Consider the following 18,323-nt stretch of genomic DNA (forward strand, 5'->3'; position numbering starts at 1 on the left):
ATCAGATGCAAACTATTTTTGTATAAGAATGTTTATCAAAACCAACAAGTCTTTGTATAAATTTTGGCAAAACTGTAGGAGACAGTATTATATAATCATTAAAATATTTAATATCCTGGTGAAACAGTCACAGTATGGTGAGTGAAAATGCAGGGCACCCTTGCTGCTGGGGAAGGGTGCGTGGCCCAGCCACTTTGGAGAGCGCTTGCGGGTATTCGAGTGTAGAGCTCAGACCCTGTGGCTTAGTTTTCCCTTCCTAGGAGGACTCAAGTGTTTGCACATAACTCAAGTGTTTGCTGGAGAAAACCGGTGTAGGACTGTGTACAGTAACAGTGTATTAATCATAAGTTGGAAACAACATCCACAGACAGGAGAATGGATAAATGAACTGTGGTACCATTTAGTACTTAGATTTCACCACTACTGCTAGGAAAGTAGAGGTCCATGTTTCATCCTGGATGATTTGAACAGAAAGCAAGTTGAAAAGAATCTGTACAGCATATAGAGTATGCTATCATATGTAAGGTACATAAAAAGTATATCTCTGTAGTTTAAAAGACATGGAAATACTCTTCCAAAATGTTAGTGTTATGAAAACCAAAAAGAGTAAGGAGCCTTCCAGATTAAGGGCGACCACAGAGAGGTGGTAACTAATGCACAGTGAAGTGCTGGATTGAGTACCGGGCTGAGGCAGGAAAGGCTGGATATCATTAGGACTATTGAAATGTGTATACTGAGGAGTCTTATAACAGTATTCTGTAATGTTAAACTGAGTGAACTGAGAACTGCACTATGGCTGGTAAGGCTTTGTCCATGTTTTAAGGACTAGGGACAGTCTTTTGGTCTACAACTTACCTGAAAATGGTTCAGAAAAAATGTGTGTGTGTGAGTGTGTGTGTGTAACGGAAAGAGCCTGTATAATAAAAGGGGCAAAATAGGAACCGTTGTTGAATCTGAATAAAGAATCTGGGAGTTCTCTGTAGCTCCAACTTTTTCGTGAGCCTGAAATGATACCAGTAAGCCTTTTTAATTTTAATAATCAGGACTTCCCTGGTGGCTCCGACAGTAAAGCATCTGCCTACAATGCAGGAGACCCAGTTTCAATCCCTGGGTGGGGAAGATCCCCTGGAGAAGGAAATGGCAACCCACTCCAGTATTGTTGCCTGGAAAATCCCATGGACAGAGGAGCCTGGTAGCCTGCAGTCCATGGGATTGCAGAGTCAGACATGACTGAGCGACTTCACTAAACCTAAGAAGGGGCTTCCCTGGTGACTCAGTGGTAAAGAATCCACCTGCAATGCAGGAGACTTGAGTTACAGTTCTGGGTCAGGAAGATCCCCTGGAGAAGGAAATGGCAATCCACTTCTGTTATTCTTGCCTGGAGAATTCCATGGACAGAGGAGCCTAGTGGGCTACTGTCCTGGGGTTGCAAAGAGTTGGACATGACAGCTATCGATGTACTGTTTATGGACATATGGGATACATATAGCAACGTGTGGAAACCGTGTCGTCTACTTTCAGGGCCATGTAGTATCATACTTTTTGGATGTTTGAAGTAGTTCATAAAAATAAATTTTAAATGCAAAGTATAAAATTACAAATATATGATAAAGTTTTAATGTATCTAAGTGATGAGACCTTTAAATTTTCTTTTCAAAGAAAAAATACTCATGTTAGTGAACAGAGTGCAAAATTATAGAAATAGTAGGATCTGAAATTTTATATTTATATTGGCATGTGTATTCATGCAAAAAAAATCGTCTAGAAAGGAAAGCATCAAGATATTTACACTGAAACCGGTAGAATATAGATGATTTTAATTTTTCATACTCTCTTCCAAACTGTTCAACATGTATGAATTTTGTTACCAGAATAGGAAAAAAAAATTTTTTTTTTTAAATAGCCCTTTAGGGACTGTCTCAAGCGTAGGCCACACGCAGCCAGGTGACCTCCAGCAGGTGGCCTTTGGCTCTGCCCTGCCTGCCATTAGCCCCACCCTCACCCTCAGACATATCCACTCTCACCCCAGCCCTGTCCCCACCATGCCATTGGCCTGGGGGTAGGCTTGCCCTGGCCCACCCTCCTTCTGTCCTGCTAATGCTTAGCAGCGTGCCCAATCCCCCTGGCCAAGCTGCCTGTCCCTTGCAGATCGGCTTCACCACAGACCCGCGAATGGCCCGCTCCTCACCCTACCCCACTGATGTGGCCCGAGTGGTGAATGCCCCTATCTTCCACGTGAACTCGGATGACCCGGAGGCAGTCATGTATGTGTGCAAAGTTGCAGCTGAGTGGAGGAGCACCTTCCACAAGGATGTGGTGGTGGACCTGGTGAGTGACCTTAGCTTGTGTCCTGGAGAGAGGGGTTAGGGCTCCCTAGGGCCAGGGCACACCTCCCTTCCCCTCCCAAGAGTTCCTGTGTCTTTGGGTGACCCAACCTGGGCAAGAAGGTAATTGGGGTCCTGTCCCAAGATAGTCCCAGGTCACTCTTGTTTCATCTTGGGGGACAGTCAAAGCAATTCTAGTGTGTGAAGGAGCAGGAGATAGGACCATATTTCTAGAGGTCAACTGAGGTGTCACCCAGGAGAAATGGGATAGCTCCTCATAGGTCCTGGGTCCCGACCGACATGGGCCCTGATGCTGGGGTCTCCCGGTGTGCCCAGGTGTGTTATCGGCGCAATGGCCACAACGAGATGGATGAGCCCATGTTCACCCAGCCGCTGATGTACAAGCAGATCCGCAAACAGAAGCCCGTGCTGCAGAAGTACGCAGAGTTGCTGGTGTCGCAGGGCGTGGTCAACCAGCCTGAGTATGAGGTGCGTCCCTGGCCCTGTCCTGGTGGCTCTTTCCGGAGCCAAGGAGGGATGGAGAAGACCCGCCACAGGGCCAGTGCTCACTTCTGCAGAGCACTTAGGGTCCTAGTGAGAACGTGTGAAATATTTACAACTACAGCATTTCAGCACATAACCTGGAAGGTCCAGGCTACTGAGGGGTTAGTTACATGAGGGAGGTGGGACCTGAGAGGACTTCACCGTGGCCTCTGAGGCCCGTGGAACCCAGTGCAGAGGGGTGAGGGGGAGAGAGGGTGGTGAGGGACCCACTTGTGAGCTGGTCTCTCTGGCTGGTCATGAGAGGGAAGGCCCATGCAGGGTGATGGAGAGAGACGAGCGGTGTGGGTCATGAGCATGCAGAGTCAGGGGCCTGTGAATGAGGGTGGTGCTGGGATCAGGGCAGGTGCCGAGATGGCACTCAGGTTCAGTCCTCCTGAGGCTATGCTTGGAGCCCGAGAACTGGACCAATTCATCAGGAAGACTGGAGGGAGGGTAAGTAGGACCCACAGTCTGCAGTGGAGAAGAAGCCGTTGGGACGGAAACACTGTACTAGGCTTCCCACAGATCTCCCAGAGGTGATGCGTGTTGGGAGGAGAACCCGGGGGCCCGTGGGGTCTGAGGGACTCCGCACTGGGAAAGTGCCAGTGTGTGCTGGCTCGGTGTGTGCTGGCTGGGTGCCCGGCATGCCCTGTGCACAGCAGCCCTGACGGCTGCGTTGTGCCCAATCCTCTAGGAGGAGATCTCCAAATATGACAAGATCTGTGAGGAGGCCTTCGCCAGGTCCAAGGACGAAAAGATCTTGCACATCAAGCACTGGCTGGACTCCCCCTGGCCTGGTGAGTGAGGCATGCCACCGGTGAACCTCTTCCGCCCACACCCCATGGGTCCCAGAATTGGACTCCCGACTGCCATTCTCAAGGGAAGAAGATCTCGGCCACCTCTCAGCAGCATTTCACATGTCCACAGTTCCTATGTCAGCCTGCCCTTTCTGTCCCAGGCTTCTTCACCCTGGACGGGCAGCCGAGGAGCATGACCTGCCCCTCCACGGGCCTGACGGAGGACATTCTCACACACATTGGGAACGTGGCCAGCTCCGTGCCTGTGGAGGATTTCACCATTCACGGAGGTGAGGGTGCCCTGCCCCACCTCTGCCACCACCCGGGCCTTCCGAAGTAGTGCTGACTCCCCTCTGGCCTAAGACTGGTCCCCACCTGGCTCAGGTTCCTGCCTCGTTCAAGGCCGAGCAAGGTGGTGGGATGAGGGTAGCCCTGTCACCTCACCCCTGCCCCGGTGTGGTCCTCAGCCAGCAGAGCGGTGGATGAAGGCACAGGATGTCACAGCCTCCCTGGTCCAGACGCCACTCCTCTGGCAACTCTGGACCCCAGAAGCTGGGGCTGTAGGGAGCTCTTGTCCTAAGAGAGTGTTCGGGGCGGCTGGTGAACACTGTCTGCCTCTGCAGGGCTGAGCCGGATCCTGAAGACCCGTGGGGAGCTGGTGAAGAACAGGACTGTGGACTGGGCTCTGGCGGAGTACATGGCTTTTGGCTCCCTACTGAAGGAGGGCATCCATATCCGGCTGAGCGGCCAGGATGTGGAGCGGGGCACTTTTAGGTAATGGCCTTGGTGTTCTTGTGGGCCCTTCAGAGTGGAGGAGACACAAAAGAAGGGCTGTGGTGTTTGTCTTCCAGAAGAAAATCACTGCCAGGAAGCAGTCATTAGATCCCATTGTCTCAGGCCCAGAAGCACCCTATTCCTGCTCTGATCAGATGCTTCTGTTAAGAACCAGGCTCTGTGCCCCCAGCAGCGGCTGTGCATGGAGTCTAGTCTGAGCTGCGTGCAGGGCTGGGTCCTGCCTGCTAATCTATGCTGTTCTGCCGCAGCCATCGCCACCACGTCCTGCATGACCAGAACGTGGACAAGAGAACCTGCATCCCCATGAACCACCTCTGGCCCAACCAGGCCCCCTACACCGTGTGCAACAGCTCACTGTCCGAGTACGGGGTCCTGGGTGAGCACTGGGGCCTGCAAGGCCCACCTCCCTTTCCTCCCCAGCCACCCTCTCCCCACTGCTTCCCCGACCACCCCTTCTTCCCTTTTCACCCCCTCCTCCCCACCTCCCCTTCCCACCCACCAGCTGACTGCTGTCTGGTCTCCTCCCTTCCTCCTACTCTGCAGGCTTCGAGCTGGGTTTTGCAATGGCCAGTCCTAACGCCCTGGTCCTCTGGGAGGCCCAGTTTGGTGACTTCCATAACACGGCCCAGTGCATCATCGACCAGTTCATCTGCCCAGGACAAGCCAAGTGGGTGCGGCAGAACGGCATTGTGCTGCTGCTGCCCCATGGCATGGAGGGCATGGTGAGCCCCCTACCCCTTCCCTGGCAGACCTAGGAAGGGCCTGCCTGGGACCCTGGTCCCGAGACTGGCAGGTGCAGGCTCTGCTGGTGTTTCCCACCTGCCTTGGAGGCAAGAGGCAGGCCCTGCTCTGTTCTGGGTAAGAAGTGGGGGTGTGGCTGGGCCTCTTGGGTTCAGGCAGTCCCTGTGCTCTCCCTCCCTCCTCCCCCAGGCCCTGTGAGGGGTTTTCTTAACACTCCGATTTGGAAGCCATGAGGAGCCAGGAGTACTGGGCCCTGTCCTGATGTGGAAACTTCCCCTCCACTCCATAGGCAGAAGAAGGAATTAAACTATTGGCAGGAAAGAGATAACTTGGTGTTTTTCAGACCAGAAATGAGAAAGTTGGTTAAGGAAGAGAAGTACTGAATGCAGCTGTCAGAATGGGGGAAGCTCCTCATCTGTAACTTGTGTGTCTGGTTCCAGGGCCCAGAACATTCCTCCGCCAGGCCAGAGAGGTTCCTGCAGATGTGCAATGATGATCCAGACGTCCTACCGGTAAGTAGCCACCACCTGGACGTCTGTGGGCGCCTCTGAAGGTACCAGTGCTCTGTCCCTCTCAGGAGTCACAGGTGGGCCCAAGCCTGCTTGTGTCCTGGAAATGAGAGGCCTCTTCAGAGCATAGAAGATACTACCAGACTGCTTCCTGCAGCAGAAGCTTTTAGGAGTAGTACTGTCTGTGTTTTGATTCAGGCAAGTTATTTATTGCAGCTTTCAGGATCTTAGTTCCCTGGCCTGGGATTGAACCTGTGCGCTCAGGAGTGACAGCTCAGAGTCCTAACCACTAGACCGCCAGGGAGTTCCCTAGGCAAACATTTTAGAGGAAAGAACTCTGGGGTGATTTTAGTGAAACTCCAAGAGCTGAGAGGAAATTACTGGGAGTCAGTTTCTAAGGAAAGTCTGAATTGGTTTTAGCTAGACCCTGTGTCTGTCCTAGGCCAGGCAGTAGTTTTCAGAGACATAGGGATAAATGTGGGACTGAGAATTCCATTCAGAGCTTAGAGCTGGCTGGCTGAGCTCCGTCAGTGTCCCCTTTGTGTGCTTCTCATAGGGAGCTGAGGTGCCTGAGGCTGGGACCCGGGGCCTTCTGAAGCTGTCTGCCTCAGTACCTCCCACAGCAGGGTGCTTAGAGCCACTGGGCCTCTGGCCTTTTCCCTCTTTGCTATAGGACCTTAAGGAAGCCAACTTTGACATAAATCAGCTGTATGATTGCAACTGGGTTGTCGTCAACTGCTCCACCCCTGGCAACTTCTTCCACGTGCTACGTCGCCAGATTCTCCTGCCCTTCCGGAAGCCGGTCAGTTGAGGGTATCCCTGCTCAGAGAGGCCTGGCCTGAGGACTCCAGGGTCCCAGCCCAATGGGAGGATGGACATGTGAGCGGGGGGTTGTAGGTGGTGTATTGAGCTTGGAGGAGAGGTGAGCCCCCTCGGGGGCCGAAGGAACAGAGGGTCCTCAGGAAGCAAGCTCCTTGGCAGGGTGTTGAAGGGTGAGTGGGAGTGTGTGTGAAGGGTCCAAGGGGAGAATGCCTCCTGCTGCTGCCAGTCACCGTGCAGGGCCAGGCAGGCCCATGGAGCAGGGCAGCCCTGGCCACAGGCAGGGATGCCCAGGAAAGGCTCAGGTGTCCTTCCCAGGTAGAGGGTAGTGGTGCCAAGGGTTCTGAGCAGACTAGGGCGGGCCCTGGAGGAGAGGGTGCCTAGCTGAGCAGAGCCCAGCATCTCAGGGCAGAGGAAGAGAGCCCGGGGGCAAACAGCATTATCCTGTTTGCTCTTTTCACCTCAGACCTGTGCTCCTCCTGATTATAGAGCCAGGAGGGCAGCAGGAGGGCCTGTTCTGAAGACAGGCCTGGGCAGCCCCTTACTGCCCTCCTTCTGGAATACTTAGAACCTGGTCTGTCATGAGCCTGTGCTTCTGTCTTTCAGTTAATCATCTTCACCCCAAAGTCCCTGCTGCGGCATCCCGAAGCCAGGTCCAACTTTGACGAGATGCTTCCAGGTAGGCGTCAGGGGGCTGGGCATTTGGAGGGGGTCTTAACTGCTGCTGTGTAGGGGGCTTGTCAGTCTCACTGTGGTCCTTGCCACATTTTTGGTTATTGGGTAAAGACCAATAACAGGGTGTTATTGGTCAGATGACCAATACGACAGCCAGGACAGAACACGACAGCCAGGGTGTCAGAGCTTGTGTGCAGATTGGTCCAACAGCGTGTCTTCTCTTGTCCCACCAGGGTCCACAGCCTTTGCTGGGTGCATCCCTAGGACTCTCTTAGAGGCAGTGAAATGAGTCCGAGGTTAGAGTGCACCCTGCTGCCCGAGCACTGCTCCTGGGGGCTGACAGCAGCCAGGGACAGAGGAAAGGCACTAGGTGGGTAGGGCCTGCCGCATAACACCCAGCTCAGTGGTGTGAGGTGAGGCCCACAGCATTGCAATTTCTTTCACCTGGACAGCAGACAGAGGCGGCTGGCAGCACGCAGCAGCCCTGCACATCCCCACTTGCTGCCAGCCGTGGAGCCCCCTTTAGTTTTCTATCACGGTAAATCCTGTCTTTGGTTTTTTTCCCTTTTATTATTATTATGGTGAAATATGCATTATATAAAATTTACCATCTTAGCCACTTTTAAGTGTACAGTTCAGTGGCATTAATAAACACATTCACCGGACTTCCTTGGTAGTCCAGTGGTTAAGATGCAGCACTTCCACTGCACGAGGCACGGGTTTGATCCCTGGTTGAAGAAAGGCAACTCCCCCATCACCCCTTCTCCCCCAGCCGCTGGCGCCCACCATTCTGCCTTCTCTCTCTATAGGTTTGACTCCTCTAGGAACTGCATATAAGTGGAATTGTATAATATTTGTCTTTATGTGACTAGCTTATGATATCCTCAGGGTTCATCCATGTTGTAACATGTGTCAGAATTTCCTTCTTTTTTAAAGCTGACTAGTATTCTGCTGTATGCATATGGTATATACACTTTTTGTTTGTTCATCTGTCAGTGGACACCTGGGTTGCCTCCACATTTTAGCCATTGGGAATGATGCTGCTATGAACATGGGTGTACCAGTCTCTCTTCAAGACCTTGGATGTATACCAAGAGGCAGAATTGCTGGGTCACATGGTGACTCTTTACTGTAACGTGCTGTTTTCCATAGTGGTTCCCAAGAGCGCACAAGGTTCCAGTTTCTCCACATGGCTTGCCAGCAGTAGTACTGTTTTCTGTTTCTTTGTTTTGCAATAGCCATCCTCATGACCGTGAAGTAATATCTCACTGCAATTTTGATTTTCATTTCCCTAATGATTAGTGATGTTGAGCATCTTTTCATGTGCTTGCTGGCCATCTGTATGTTGTCTTTGGAGAAATGTCATACGTCCTTGCCCATTTTTTAATTGGGTTGCTTATTTTGTTGTTGAGTTGTGTGATTTCTCTCCATTTACTGGATATAGATGCCTTATCAAATATATGACTTGCAACTATTTTCTTCCATCTTGTTGTCTTCTGATGTACAAATTTTTTTAATTTTCATAAAGTCCACTTTTTCTATTTTTTTCTTATGCTGCCTGTGCCTTTGAAGTCACATCTAAGAAATCCTTGTCAAATTCAGTGTTTATGTTTTGTAATTTCAGCTCTTGGTCTGCATTTAATCCATTTTGAGTCAGTGTTCTGTGTGGTGTAAGGGCCTACCTTCATTTGCATATGGGTATCCAGTTTTCCCAGCACCATTTGTTGAAGAGACTGTCCTTTCCCCATTGGATGTTACTGCTTCTCTTGGCAAAATCATCTGACCATAGAACATGAAGCTTTATTTCTGATCTCTGTTCTCTTCCACTGGTCTGTATATCTGTCTTTGTGCCAATACCATGCTCTGATATTGTAGCTTTGTAATAAGTTTTGAAATCAGGAAACATGAGTCCTCCAACTTTGTTTTTCTTTTTCAAGATAGTTTTGACTATTTAGAATCCTTTGGGATACCATGAATCTTAGGATGGATTTTATTTCTGCAAAAAAAATGTCCATGTCCTTGGGATTTTGATAAGGATTGTGAATCTGTAGATTGCTTTGGTCGAATTAACATCGTGACAGTGTTAAGTCTCCCAGTCCATGAACACAAATGACTTTCCATTTATTGGTATCTTTAATTTCTTTCAGTAATGTTCTGTAGTTTTCAGTGTACAAGTTTTTCATTTTCTTGGTTAAGTTTATTTCTAAGTGATTTTACTTATTTGATGCTGTTTCAAATAGGATTTTTTTTTTACTTTCAGATTGTTCATAGAAATAAAACTAAATTCTGAGTGTTAATTTTCTATCCTGTAATTTTGCTGAATTCATTTACTAGTTTTAACAAGTTTGTGTGTGTGTGTGTGTATGTGTGTGGAATCTTTAGGGGTTTCTACATATAAAACAAACAGATGATTTTACTTATTCCTTTACAATTTAGATACCTTTTATTTCTTTTCCTTGCCTAATTTCCCTGGCTAGAATTCCAGTGTTATGTTGAATAGAAGTGGTGAGAACGGACATTCTTGGCTTGTTTTGATCTTAGAGCAAATGCTTTCAATCTTTTGCAGATGAGTATGATGTTCACAGTGGGTGTCTCATGTCTGGCCTTTTTGTGTGTGAAGGTAGTTTCCTTCTAATCCTAGCGTTTGCGTGTGTGGCGTGAATGTGAGCATGTCGTGTGCTGCGTATGTGTCACTCAGTGAACCCCTCATTTTGAATGCAGCTTTCTGAAGTCAGCCTTGTTCCCAGAGGGATGGTTCAGGCCATGAGTATCTGAATATTTGTTCGGAAAGTTTTGGTATTTGTAAACTCAGGAGGAGTCTGAGCAGAGCGGTCGTGGGGTGCTCTACCAGTCCTAGCTGTCCCCCATGTCTGAGGCAGATCGTTCTGAAGAATGAACCGATGTCACTTGCTCTCCAAGGCTGTTAGGCTACCGTGCCTGTTAGGCTCTCTCAGTGTGGATTAATTCAAGGACATCACAGGCTGGTGGGAGGAGCAGTGTCCTAACCCTCAGAAACCGTATGTTCTGGTGTCAGCCATGGTACAGCCCCACCTCACAGAGGGAAGGCCCTAGACACCCTCCGCCAAGTCCTGAGCAAACCCCCTGGCCATGGGGATTCTCTCGTAGGAACCCACTTCCAGCGGGTGATCCCAGAAGATGGCCCTGCAGCACAGAACCCAGGAAACGTCAAGAGACTTCTCTTCTGTACTGGCAAGGTGTACTATGACCTCACCCGAGAGCGCAAAGCGCGGGACATGGTGGAGCAGGTGGCCATCACCAGGATCGAGCAGGTGAGGGCGTGTGGTTCCCAGACCAGTGCTGGCGATCCTCCTCCCGGTGATTGGGCCCTCGAGCTTTCCCAGAGTTTCTGGCACGGACGTCTTTTAGGGGTCACTGAGCTCCCTGCTGGGGACACCAGCCTTGCCCATTACTCTGAGCATCTTCTCCTGACAGTAGCTTCTCTCTCTCCCCCCAGCTGTCGCCTTTCCCCTTCGACCTCCTGCTGCAGGAGGTCCAGAAGTACCCCAGCGCTGAGCTGGCCTGGTGCCAGGAGGAGCACAAGAACCAAGGCTACTACGACTACGTGAAGCCCAGGCTGCGAACCACCATCAGCCGCGCCAAGCCTGTGTGGTAAGGGCGCGGGCAGTCAGCTGGGGCCGGGGAGAGTAACGAGCCCCGGTCCCCTCAGTGGCCCTCAACGCTCACTGTCACCGCCCTCAGGTATGCTGGCCGGGACCCAGCAGCAGCTCCAGCCACCGGCAACAAGAAGACCCACCTCACGGAGCTGCAGCGCCTCCTGGACACAGCCTTCGACCTGGACGCCTTCAAGAACTTCTCGTAGATGCCGCCTGGGCTGCTTGGGCCGCCCTGCACCTCACGACTGCCCCTCGCTTCCAACTAAAGCATCGTGCCTCCGCACTGCCCGCACCTCTGCCCGTCCATACCGCACGCACCCCGTGCTCACTTAGGAACTAGGCTGTTTGCCCCTCCTGTGCTTGGCTGCCCCCCAAGCCAGATGCCCCCCCGGGCGCTACAGCTTCTGTCCAGCTGAACAGCCTTCATGGAGACAGTGGGGAGCGGGAGGAGGAGAGGGAGCCCCTGCAGGTGTCCTGGGAGGGAAGATCTGCCCCCACCCCGTCCCCCCAGCTCACCCCACAGGACCGGCCTCATGCGGCATCCCCCTGTGCCAGCAGTCCTGGTCACCCAGCAAGGGGTTCCCGCACCTGGACAAGGGTGGCCTCCTCTCCCCAAGCTGAGCCCCCAACGCCTCGCAGGAGTCGTCAGTGTCTGAGGGTTTGTGGGGTGGGTGGGCTCCGGCAGGACCCTCACCATGCGGTGGACCAAGGGCACTGCTGCAGGACGGCTGCTGGGAGATGGCCCGAGACTGACCTGGCACAGAGCGGGAGGGTCCACTCTGCAGCAACCACTTCCACCGCTCCAGAGGGTCCCGGCCCTGTGCGGGCCGTGCACACTCCACCACCTGGGGCTGGGTGTGGCCAGGAAGTGCCGCTCAGGGCCGGGGCGCCGGCTGCTCCTCTGGTCCTTCCCTTCACTTCCAAGCCACCTCCTTTCCTCTTCCCTTCAACGCGATGGAGACTCCGAAGCATTCTTCTCTCTGCTGTGCCAAAGCTGGTCAGAGGGGGAGAGGAGGGGCAGGAGTGAGGGGCAGCACAAGGCCAAGGGGCCAGCTCCCCTGACCCGTCACAGGGACAAATCTGATTTATTTATTTTGGTTAAAAAAAGTAACCGAACAATTTTGCATTGCATTTGGCTTGACCCATAAAATCTGAGTTCTCCCTGAGCCTGTGTATGGTGTCATTCTTTCTGCTTCGCCGTCTCCTCCAAAGAAAAGGCTACCACAGCATCTCTGCCCTGCCTGGGAAGCAGCTCTCCTCCCTGCCGGGCTCAGGTGGACCTCCCCTCTCCTGACCACCTCCCTCTGGTTGCCAGCAGCACCAGGTGATTGGCCACCATCCTCCTCCTCACCTGGCCTCTCCATCCTTATTGTTGCAGATAGTGTCTGATGCACCCTTATTTCTGAGTGTGCCCTGCTCCTAGTCCCCCAGCACACTCCACCTAAAAAAAGTACTCAGCCATCTGAGCCAGCGTGCATGGTGGGCTCACCCTAGGACACTGTTAGCACCCTTCAGGAGCCCAAGCCACTCATCGGACCTCGGGAGGGGAGCCATCATACCAGCCGAGCCTTCACAAGGCCCTGTCCCCTTTTGACAAGAGCCCCGCTGCCTTGAACCCACACCATGCCGGCCTTGGTTCCCTGGAGGGTAGACAGGTCTCAACACTGAAGGAAGGCTCAGGGGAAGGCCTGGGTGTGGACATAAGGGTAACTTCCATCATGGGGCCCCCTGACGTTCACCCAGTCTTCTGGACCACACCAGGGTCCCTTGTCCTTGAAGCCTTTTCAGAATGTCTTCATTTTGTCCAGGGGTTGCCCAAGGGTCCTCCCGACCTGCCATTGTCTCAGGCGGGTGGTGGGGAGGGAGTGGGAGATGGGACAGCTGTCCCTGTGGGCTTCAAAACCAGCACCCCATCCATCTGATGTGGTCAGCCAGGCAGGTTAGAGCTAAAAGAGACAAAAACAAATAGCTCAGGAGCCCCTTTCCTGGAGAGACTCCCAGCACTCTGAGGGGGCAGCTGTCCTGAACTCTGGGGAGTTAGAGTCCAGTCCAGAGCACAGAGAGCTAAGACACAAGATGGAAGCTGGGCCCTCACATCTTGCTGCTTCCAGTCTGGTCAGGGGGTGCAGGGGAGCCAAGAGCCCAAGGGGTCTGGTTACTTCCGGTAGGGGGGCTTCTGAGGGAGCCACCACCATGGGCCCTTCTTTCAGGGCTGGGGCCACAGGAATGGGGAAAGGGACTCAGCAGGTCTCTCCCACTCCCATGGTCCGAGGGGGTCTGCAGCCCTGCCCACATCCAGGGAGAGCAGACCTGAGGCTCTGAAAGATGAGGCATAATCAGACCATGCTGGGCCACACGCTGGGCAGAGACTACTCTGGTCAGCTCTGTTCTGCTTCAGTCACCAGTTGCCTCTTTCCTAAAATCAGAGCAATGGTGGGAAGGAAGGAACCTCACAGTCTAGGAGAGCAGCCTGTGACCTTACACGGGATTTTGAGGGGACCTGGACCAGTGTGCAGGTGCATGCACAAGTGTGCATGTCAGTGTGTGCACACGTGTATGTGTCTGACGTGCCTCTGTGTGTGTGTGTGTGTGCATAAGCGTGTGTGTGCCTGAGAGTGTGCCTGGGCCACTTGATGCAGATTCCTGTCCTTTCTGGATATAAAGGCCCATCTCCCATCTGCACCTGTGAAAGTATCGGAAGAGGGTCAGCATGCCTGGCAGGAGGGGCTGTCCCTGGGAGGGGCACCCAGGACAGGTGGGCCTGAGCCAAGGAGGAGCCAAGGGGTTCAAGTCCCAGCCATGTGGGTTAGAGTCTCAAGGTGAGGTGAACGGTTTCATTGGGAGGTGCTGATGGACCTTTCAAGAACCAGAGAAGCCGTGCAGGAGCATCTGAGTTTCCAGTGACTGTCATAACAAATCACAGTACCACAAACCGGAGGTGGGGGTGGGGGACCATAGGAACTCACACTGTCAGTCTGGAGGCCAGTCTCTGAAAGTGAGGTGTTGACAGGGCCATGCTCCCTCTGCAGGCTCCAAGGAATCTTCCTATTCCCAGGCTGGTGGCCTCACGACTGCTATCTCAGCTCTGTGGTCACATTTCTGTCTGTGCCTCCATCTCTAAGCTCACCTAGCCTTTCTCTGATGTTTTCAGTGTCCACCTGAAGAATGCAGGATAAACTCATCCTCTCATAACTCACACCCTTTGCCATATGAGGTGATAGATATTCAAGGGACTAGGATGTGGACGTGTTTTGGGGGGGCTTCCATTTTGCCTACCGTATGGAGCTACATCCAAGGACAAGAAGCAGGTACTACTGTCAGCAGATAAGATAGGGGGTCCCCAGAGAAAAATGAACCAGGCATGGGTTTCTTGGCATAAGAGAAGCTATTTTTTTTTAAATCGGTTTTCTTTGGCTACACCGGGTCTTAGTATCAGCACACAGATCTTTTAGTCACAGCATGCTAATTCTTAGTTCTAGCATGTGGGATCTAGTTCCCTGACCAGGGATCAAACCCAGGCCCCCTGTATTGGGAGAGTGGAACGTTTGCCTCTGGACCACCAGAGAAATCCCTAAGAGAAGCCATTTTGTGACGTAAGCTTGGTTACGGTGCTTGCCCTTGAACAACCCACTCCAGTATTCTTGCCTGGAAAATCCCATGGACGGAAGAGCCTGGTAGGCTACAGTCCATGGGGTCGCAAGGAATCGGACACGACTGAGCGACTTCACTTCACTTCAAGGGGGAAAAAGATCGATGGTTATCAGGCAAGAGAAGTAACAATAGCTAAGATAACAGGTCACTTGTAAAGACTTCCAGTTCTAGTTCTTTGGTAAAGACTGGGAAGCACTTTCCTGAGCTGTTTTGCAGAATTTAAGCCCGCCTCAGGCATTCAACTATCAGATCAACTGGAAACTGCGGTTGATGATAATGATGATAATGTTAACCTTTTCTGACTCCCATGTGTGTGTGTTAATTCTTCAGTCCTGTCTGACTCTTTGTGACCTCGTGGACTGTGTAGCCATGGGATTTTCCAGGCAAGAATACTGGAGTGGATTGCCATTCCCTTCTCCGGGGGATCTTTCCACCCAAGGATTGAATGGGCTCTGACCCCCATGCATTCAACCAACTAAAGCCTGGACTCTGTCCACTGCCCAAGCCCTTTTATGGACATGCATGTTGTTGTTGTTCAGTCGCTTAGTGTCCAACTCTTTGCCACCCCATGGACTGGAGCACGCCAGGCTTCCCTGTCCATCACCAACTCCCAGAGTTTACTCAAACTCATGTCCATCGAGTTGATGATGCCATCCAACCATCTCATCCTCTGTCATCCCCTTATCTTCCGGCCTTCAATCTTTCCCAGCATTAGTCTTTTCTAAGGAGTCAGCACTTCACATTAGGTGGCCAAAGCATTGGAACTTTAACTTCAGCATCAGTCCTTTCAATGAATATTCAGGACTGATTTCCTTTAGGATGGACTGATTTGATCTCCTTGCAGTCCAAGGGATTCTCAAGAGTCTTCTCTAATACCACAGTTCAAAAGCATCAATTCCTCAGCGCTCAGCTTTCTTTATGGTCCAACTCTCACATCTATACATGACCACTGGAAAAACCATAGCTTTGACTAGATGGATCTTTGTTGGCAAAGTAATGTCTCTGTTTTTTAATATGCTGTCTAGGTTGGTCATAGCTTTTCTTCCAAGGAGCAAGTGTCTTTTAATCTCATGGGTGCAATCACCATTGGCAGTGATTTTGGAGCCCCCCAAAAATAAAGTCTGTCATGGTTTCCATTGTTTCCTCATCTATCTGCCATGAAGTGATGTGACCAGATTCCATGATCTTCATTTTTTGAATGTTGAGTTTAAAAGCAGCTTTTTCACTCCCCTCTTCCACTTTGATCAAGAGGCTCTTTAGTTCTTCTTCGCTTTCTGCCATAAGGGTGATGTCATCTGCATATCTGAGGTTATTGATATTTCTCCCAGCAATCTTGATTCCAGCTTGTGCTTCATCCAGCCCAGCATTTCTTATGATGTACTCTGCATATAAATTAAGTAAGCAGGGTGACAATATACAGCCTTGACGTACTCTTTCCCAATTTGGAACCAGTCTGTTGTTCCATGTCTGGTTCTAACTGTGGCTTCGTGACCTGCATACAGCTTTCTCAGGAGGCAGTTAAGGTGGTCTAGTATTCCCATCTCTTTAAGAATTTTCCATTTTGTTTTTATCCACACAGTCAAAGGCCTTAGCCTAGTCAATAAAACAGAAGTAGATGTTTTTCTGGAACTCTCTTGCTTTTTCAATGATCCAACAGATGTTGGCAATTTGATCTCTGCTTCCTCTGCCTTCTCTAAATCCAGCTTGAACATTTGGAAGTTCATGGTTCACGTTGAAGCCTGGCTTGGAGAATTTTGAGCATTACTTTTCTCAAGACCAGGAGCTGACTATGGCTCAGATCTTGAACTCCTTATTGCCAAATTCAGACTTACGTTGAAGAAAGTAGGGAAAACCACTTCCTGTACAATGTTACAAACCTCCATTGATAGTTCTTCAGGCACTCTGTCTATCAGATCTAATCCCTTGAATTTATTTGTCACTTTCACTGTATAATCATAAAGGATTTGATTTAGGTCATACATGAATGGTCTAGTGGTTTTCCCCACTTTCTTCAATTTAAGTCTGAATTTGGCAATAAGGAATTCATGATCTGAGCCACAGTTAGCTCCCCATCTTGTTTTTGCTGACTGTATAGAGCTTCTCCATCTTTGGCTGCAAAGAATATAATCAATCTGATTTCAGTATTGACCATCTGGTGATGTCCATGTGTAGAGTCTTCTCTTGTGTTGTTGGAAGAGGGTGTTTGCTATGACCAGTGCATTCTGTTGACAAAACTCTGTTAACATTTGCCCTGCTTCATTTTGTACTCCAAGGCCAAATTTGCCTGTTATTCCAGGTATCTCTTGACTTACTACTTTTGCATTCTAGTCTGCTATGATGAAGAGGACACCTTTTCTGGGTGTTAGTTCTAGAAGGTCTTGTAGGTCTTCATGGAACTGTTCAGCTTCTTCAGCATTAGTGATTGGGGCATAGACTTCAATTACTGTGATATTGACTGGTTTGCCTTGGAAACGAACAGAGATCATTCTATCCTTTTTGAGATTGCACGCCAAGTACTTCATTTCAAGTGCTTTTGTTGACAATGAGGGCTACTCCATTTCTTCTAAGGGATTCTTGCCCACAGTAATGATCATCTGAACTGAATTTGCCCTTTCCTGTCCATTTTAGTTCACTGAATCCTAAAATGTTGATGTTCACTCTTGGCATCTCCTGTTTGACCTCTTCCAATTTAACTTGATTCGTGGACCTAACATTCCAGGTTCCTATGCAATATTGCTCTTTACAGCATTAGACATTACTTCCATTGCCAGTCACATCCACAACTAGGCATTGTTTTTGCTTTGGCTCTGTCTCTTCACTCTTTCTGGAGTTATTTCTCCACTCTTCTCTGGTAGTATATTGGGCACCTACCAACCTGGGGAGTTCATCTTTCAGTGTCATATCTATTTGCCTTTTTATACTGTTCATGGGGTTCTCAAGGCAAGAATACTGAAGTGACCCTACAAGAGACTGACCCAGACTTGCCCGTGAGTGTCCAGGAGTCTCTGGTGGAGGCATGGGTCAGCAGTCACCCACTACAGGGTTGGGGGCACTGAGTGCGGCAGTGTGTGCACGGGACCTTTGAAGGAGGTCGCCATTATCTTCATTACCTCCACCATAGTTGGGTCTCAGGTCAAACAACAGGGAGGGAACACAGCCCCGCCCATCTACAGAAAAGTTGATTAAAGATTTACTGAGGATGGCCATCAGAACAAGACCCAGTTTCCCCCACAGTCAGTCTCTTCCATCAAGAAACTTCCATAAGCCTCTTATCCTTATCCTTCAGAGGGCAGACAAAATGAAAACCACAGTCACAGAAAACCAGTCAAACTGATCACATGAACCACAGCCTTGTCTAATCAATGAAACTATGAGCCATGCCATGTAGGGCCACCCAAGACAGATGGGTCATGGTGGCAAGTTCTGACAAAACATGGTCCAGTGGAGAAGGGAATGGCAAACCGTTTCAGTATTCTTGCCTGGAGAACCCCATGAACAGTATGAAAAGGCAAAAAGATATAACACTGAAAGATGAACTCCCCAGTTTGGTAAGCTCCCAATATGGAAGTTCCAGTTCAGTTCAGTTCAGTTGCTCAGTCAAGTCTGACTCTTTGTGACCTCATGAACCACAGCATGCCAGGCCTCCCTGTCCATCACCAACTCCTGGAGTTTACCCCAACTCATGTCCATTGAGTCGATGATGCCATCCAACCATCTCATCCTCTGTCGTCCCCTTTTCCTCCTGCCCTTAATCTTTCCCAGCATCAGGGTCTTTTCAAGTGAGTCAGCTCTTTGCATCAGGTGGCCAAAGTATTGGAGTTTCAGCTTCAACAT

General features: G+C 50.5%; 1 protein-coding gene across 4 annotated transcripts in view; it reads left to right on the forward strand.

Moving 5' to 3' along the window:
• The window catches only part of OGDH (oxoglutarate dehydrogenase), a 66,700-nt gene extending 54,696 nt beyond the window's left edge, over positions 1-12,004 (forward strand). For all 4 annotated transcript variants that reach the window (XM_027539258.1, XM_027539260.1, XM_027539257.1 and 1 more), the window contains 13 exons: positions 2,149-2,328; positions 2,661-2,813; positions 3,562-3,664; positions 3,826-3,954; positions 4,288-4,438; positions 4,708-4,835; positions 5,003-5,181; positions 5,641-5,712; positions 6,383-6,511; positions 7,135-7,207; positions 10,330-10,493; positions 10,679-10,833; positions 10,924-12,004. In XM_027539258.1, coding sequence (XP_027395059.1) covers positions 2,149-2,328; positions 2,661-2,813; positions 3,562-3,664; positions 3,826-3,954; positions 4,288-4,438; positions 4,708-4,835; positions 5,003-5,181; positions 5,641-5,712; positions 6,383-6,511; positions 7,135-7,207; positions 10,330-10,493; positions 10,679-10,833; positions 10,924-11,044 — 1,737 coding nt within the window. In that variant the 3' untranslated portion in view covers positions 11,045-12,004. The remainder of the gene's footprint in view (positions 1-2,148; positions 2,329-2,660; positions 2,814-3,561; positions 3,665-3,825; positions 3,955-4,287; positions 4,439-4,707; positions 4,836-5,002; positions 5,182-5,640; positions 5,713-6,382; positions 6,512-7,134; positions 7,208-10,329; positions 10,494-10,678; positions 10,834-10,923) is intronic.
• The last annotated feature ends 6,319 nt before the right edge of the window (positions 12,005-18,323 follow it).

This window comes from Bos indicus x Bos taurus, chromosome 4 (genome assembly GCF_003369695.1).
Source record: "Bos indicus x Bos taurus breed Angus x Brahman F1 hybrid chromosome 4, Bos_hybrid_MaternalHap_v2.0, whole genome shotgun sequence".
Taxonomy (NCBI): domain Eukaryota; kingdom Metazoa; phylum Chordata; class Mammalia; order Artiodactyla; family Bovidae; genus Bos; species Bos indicus x Bos taurus.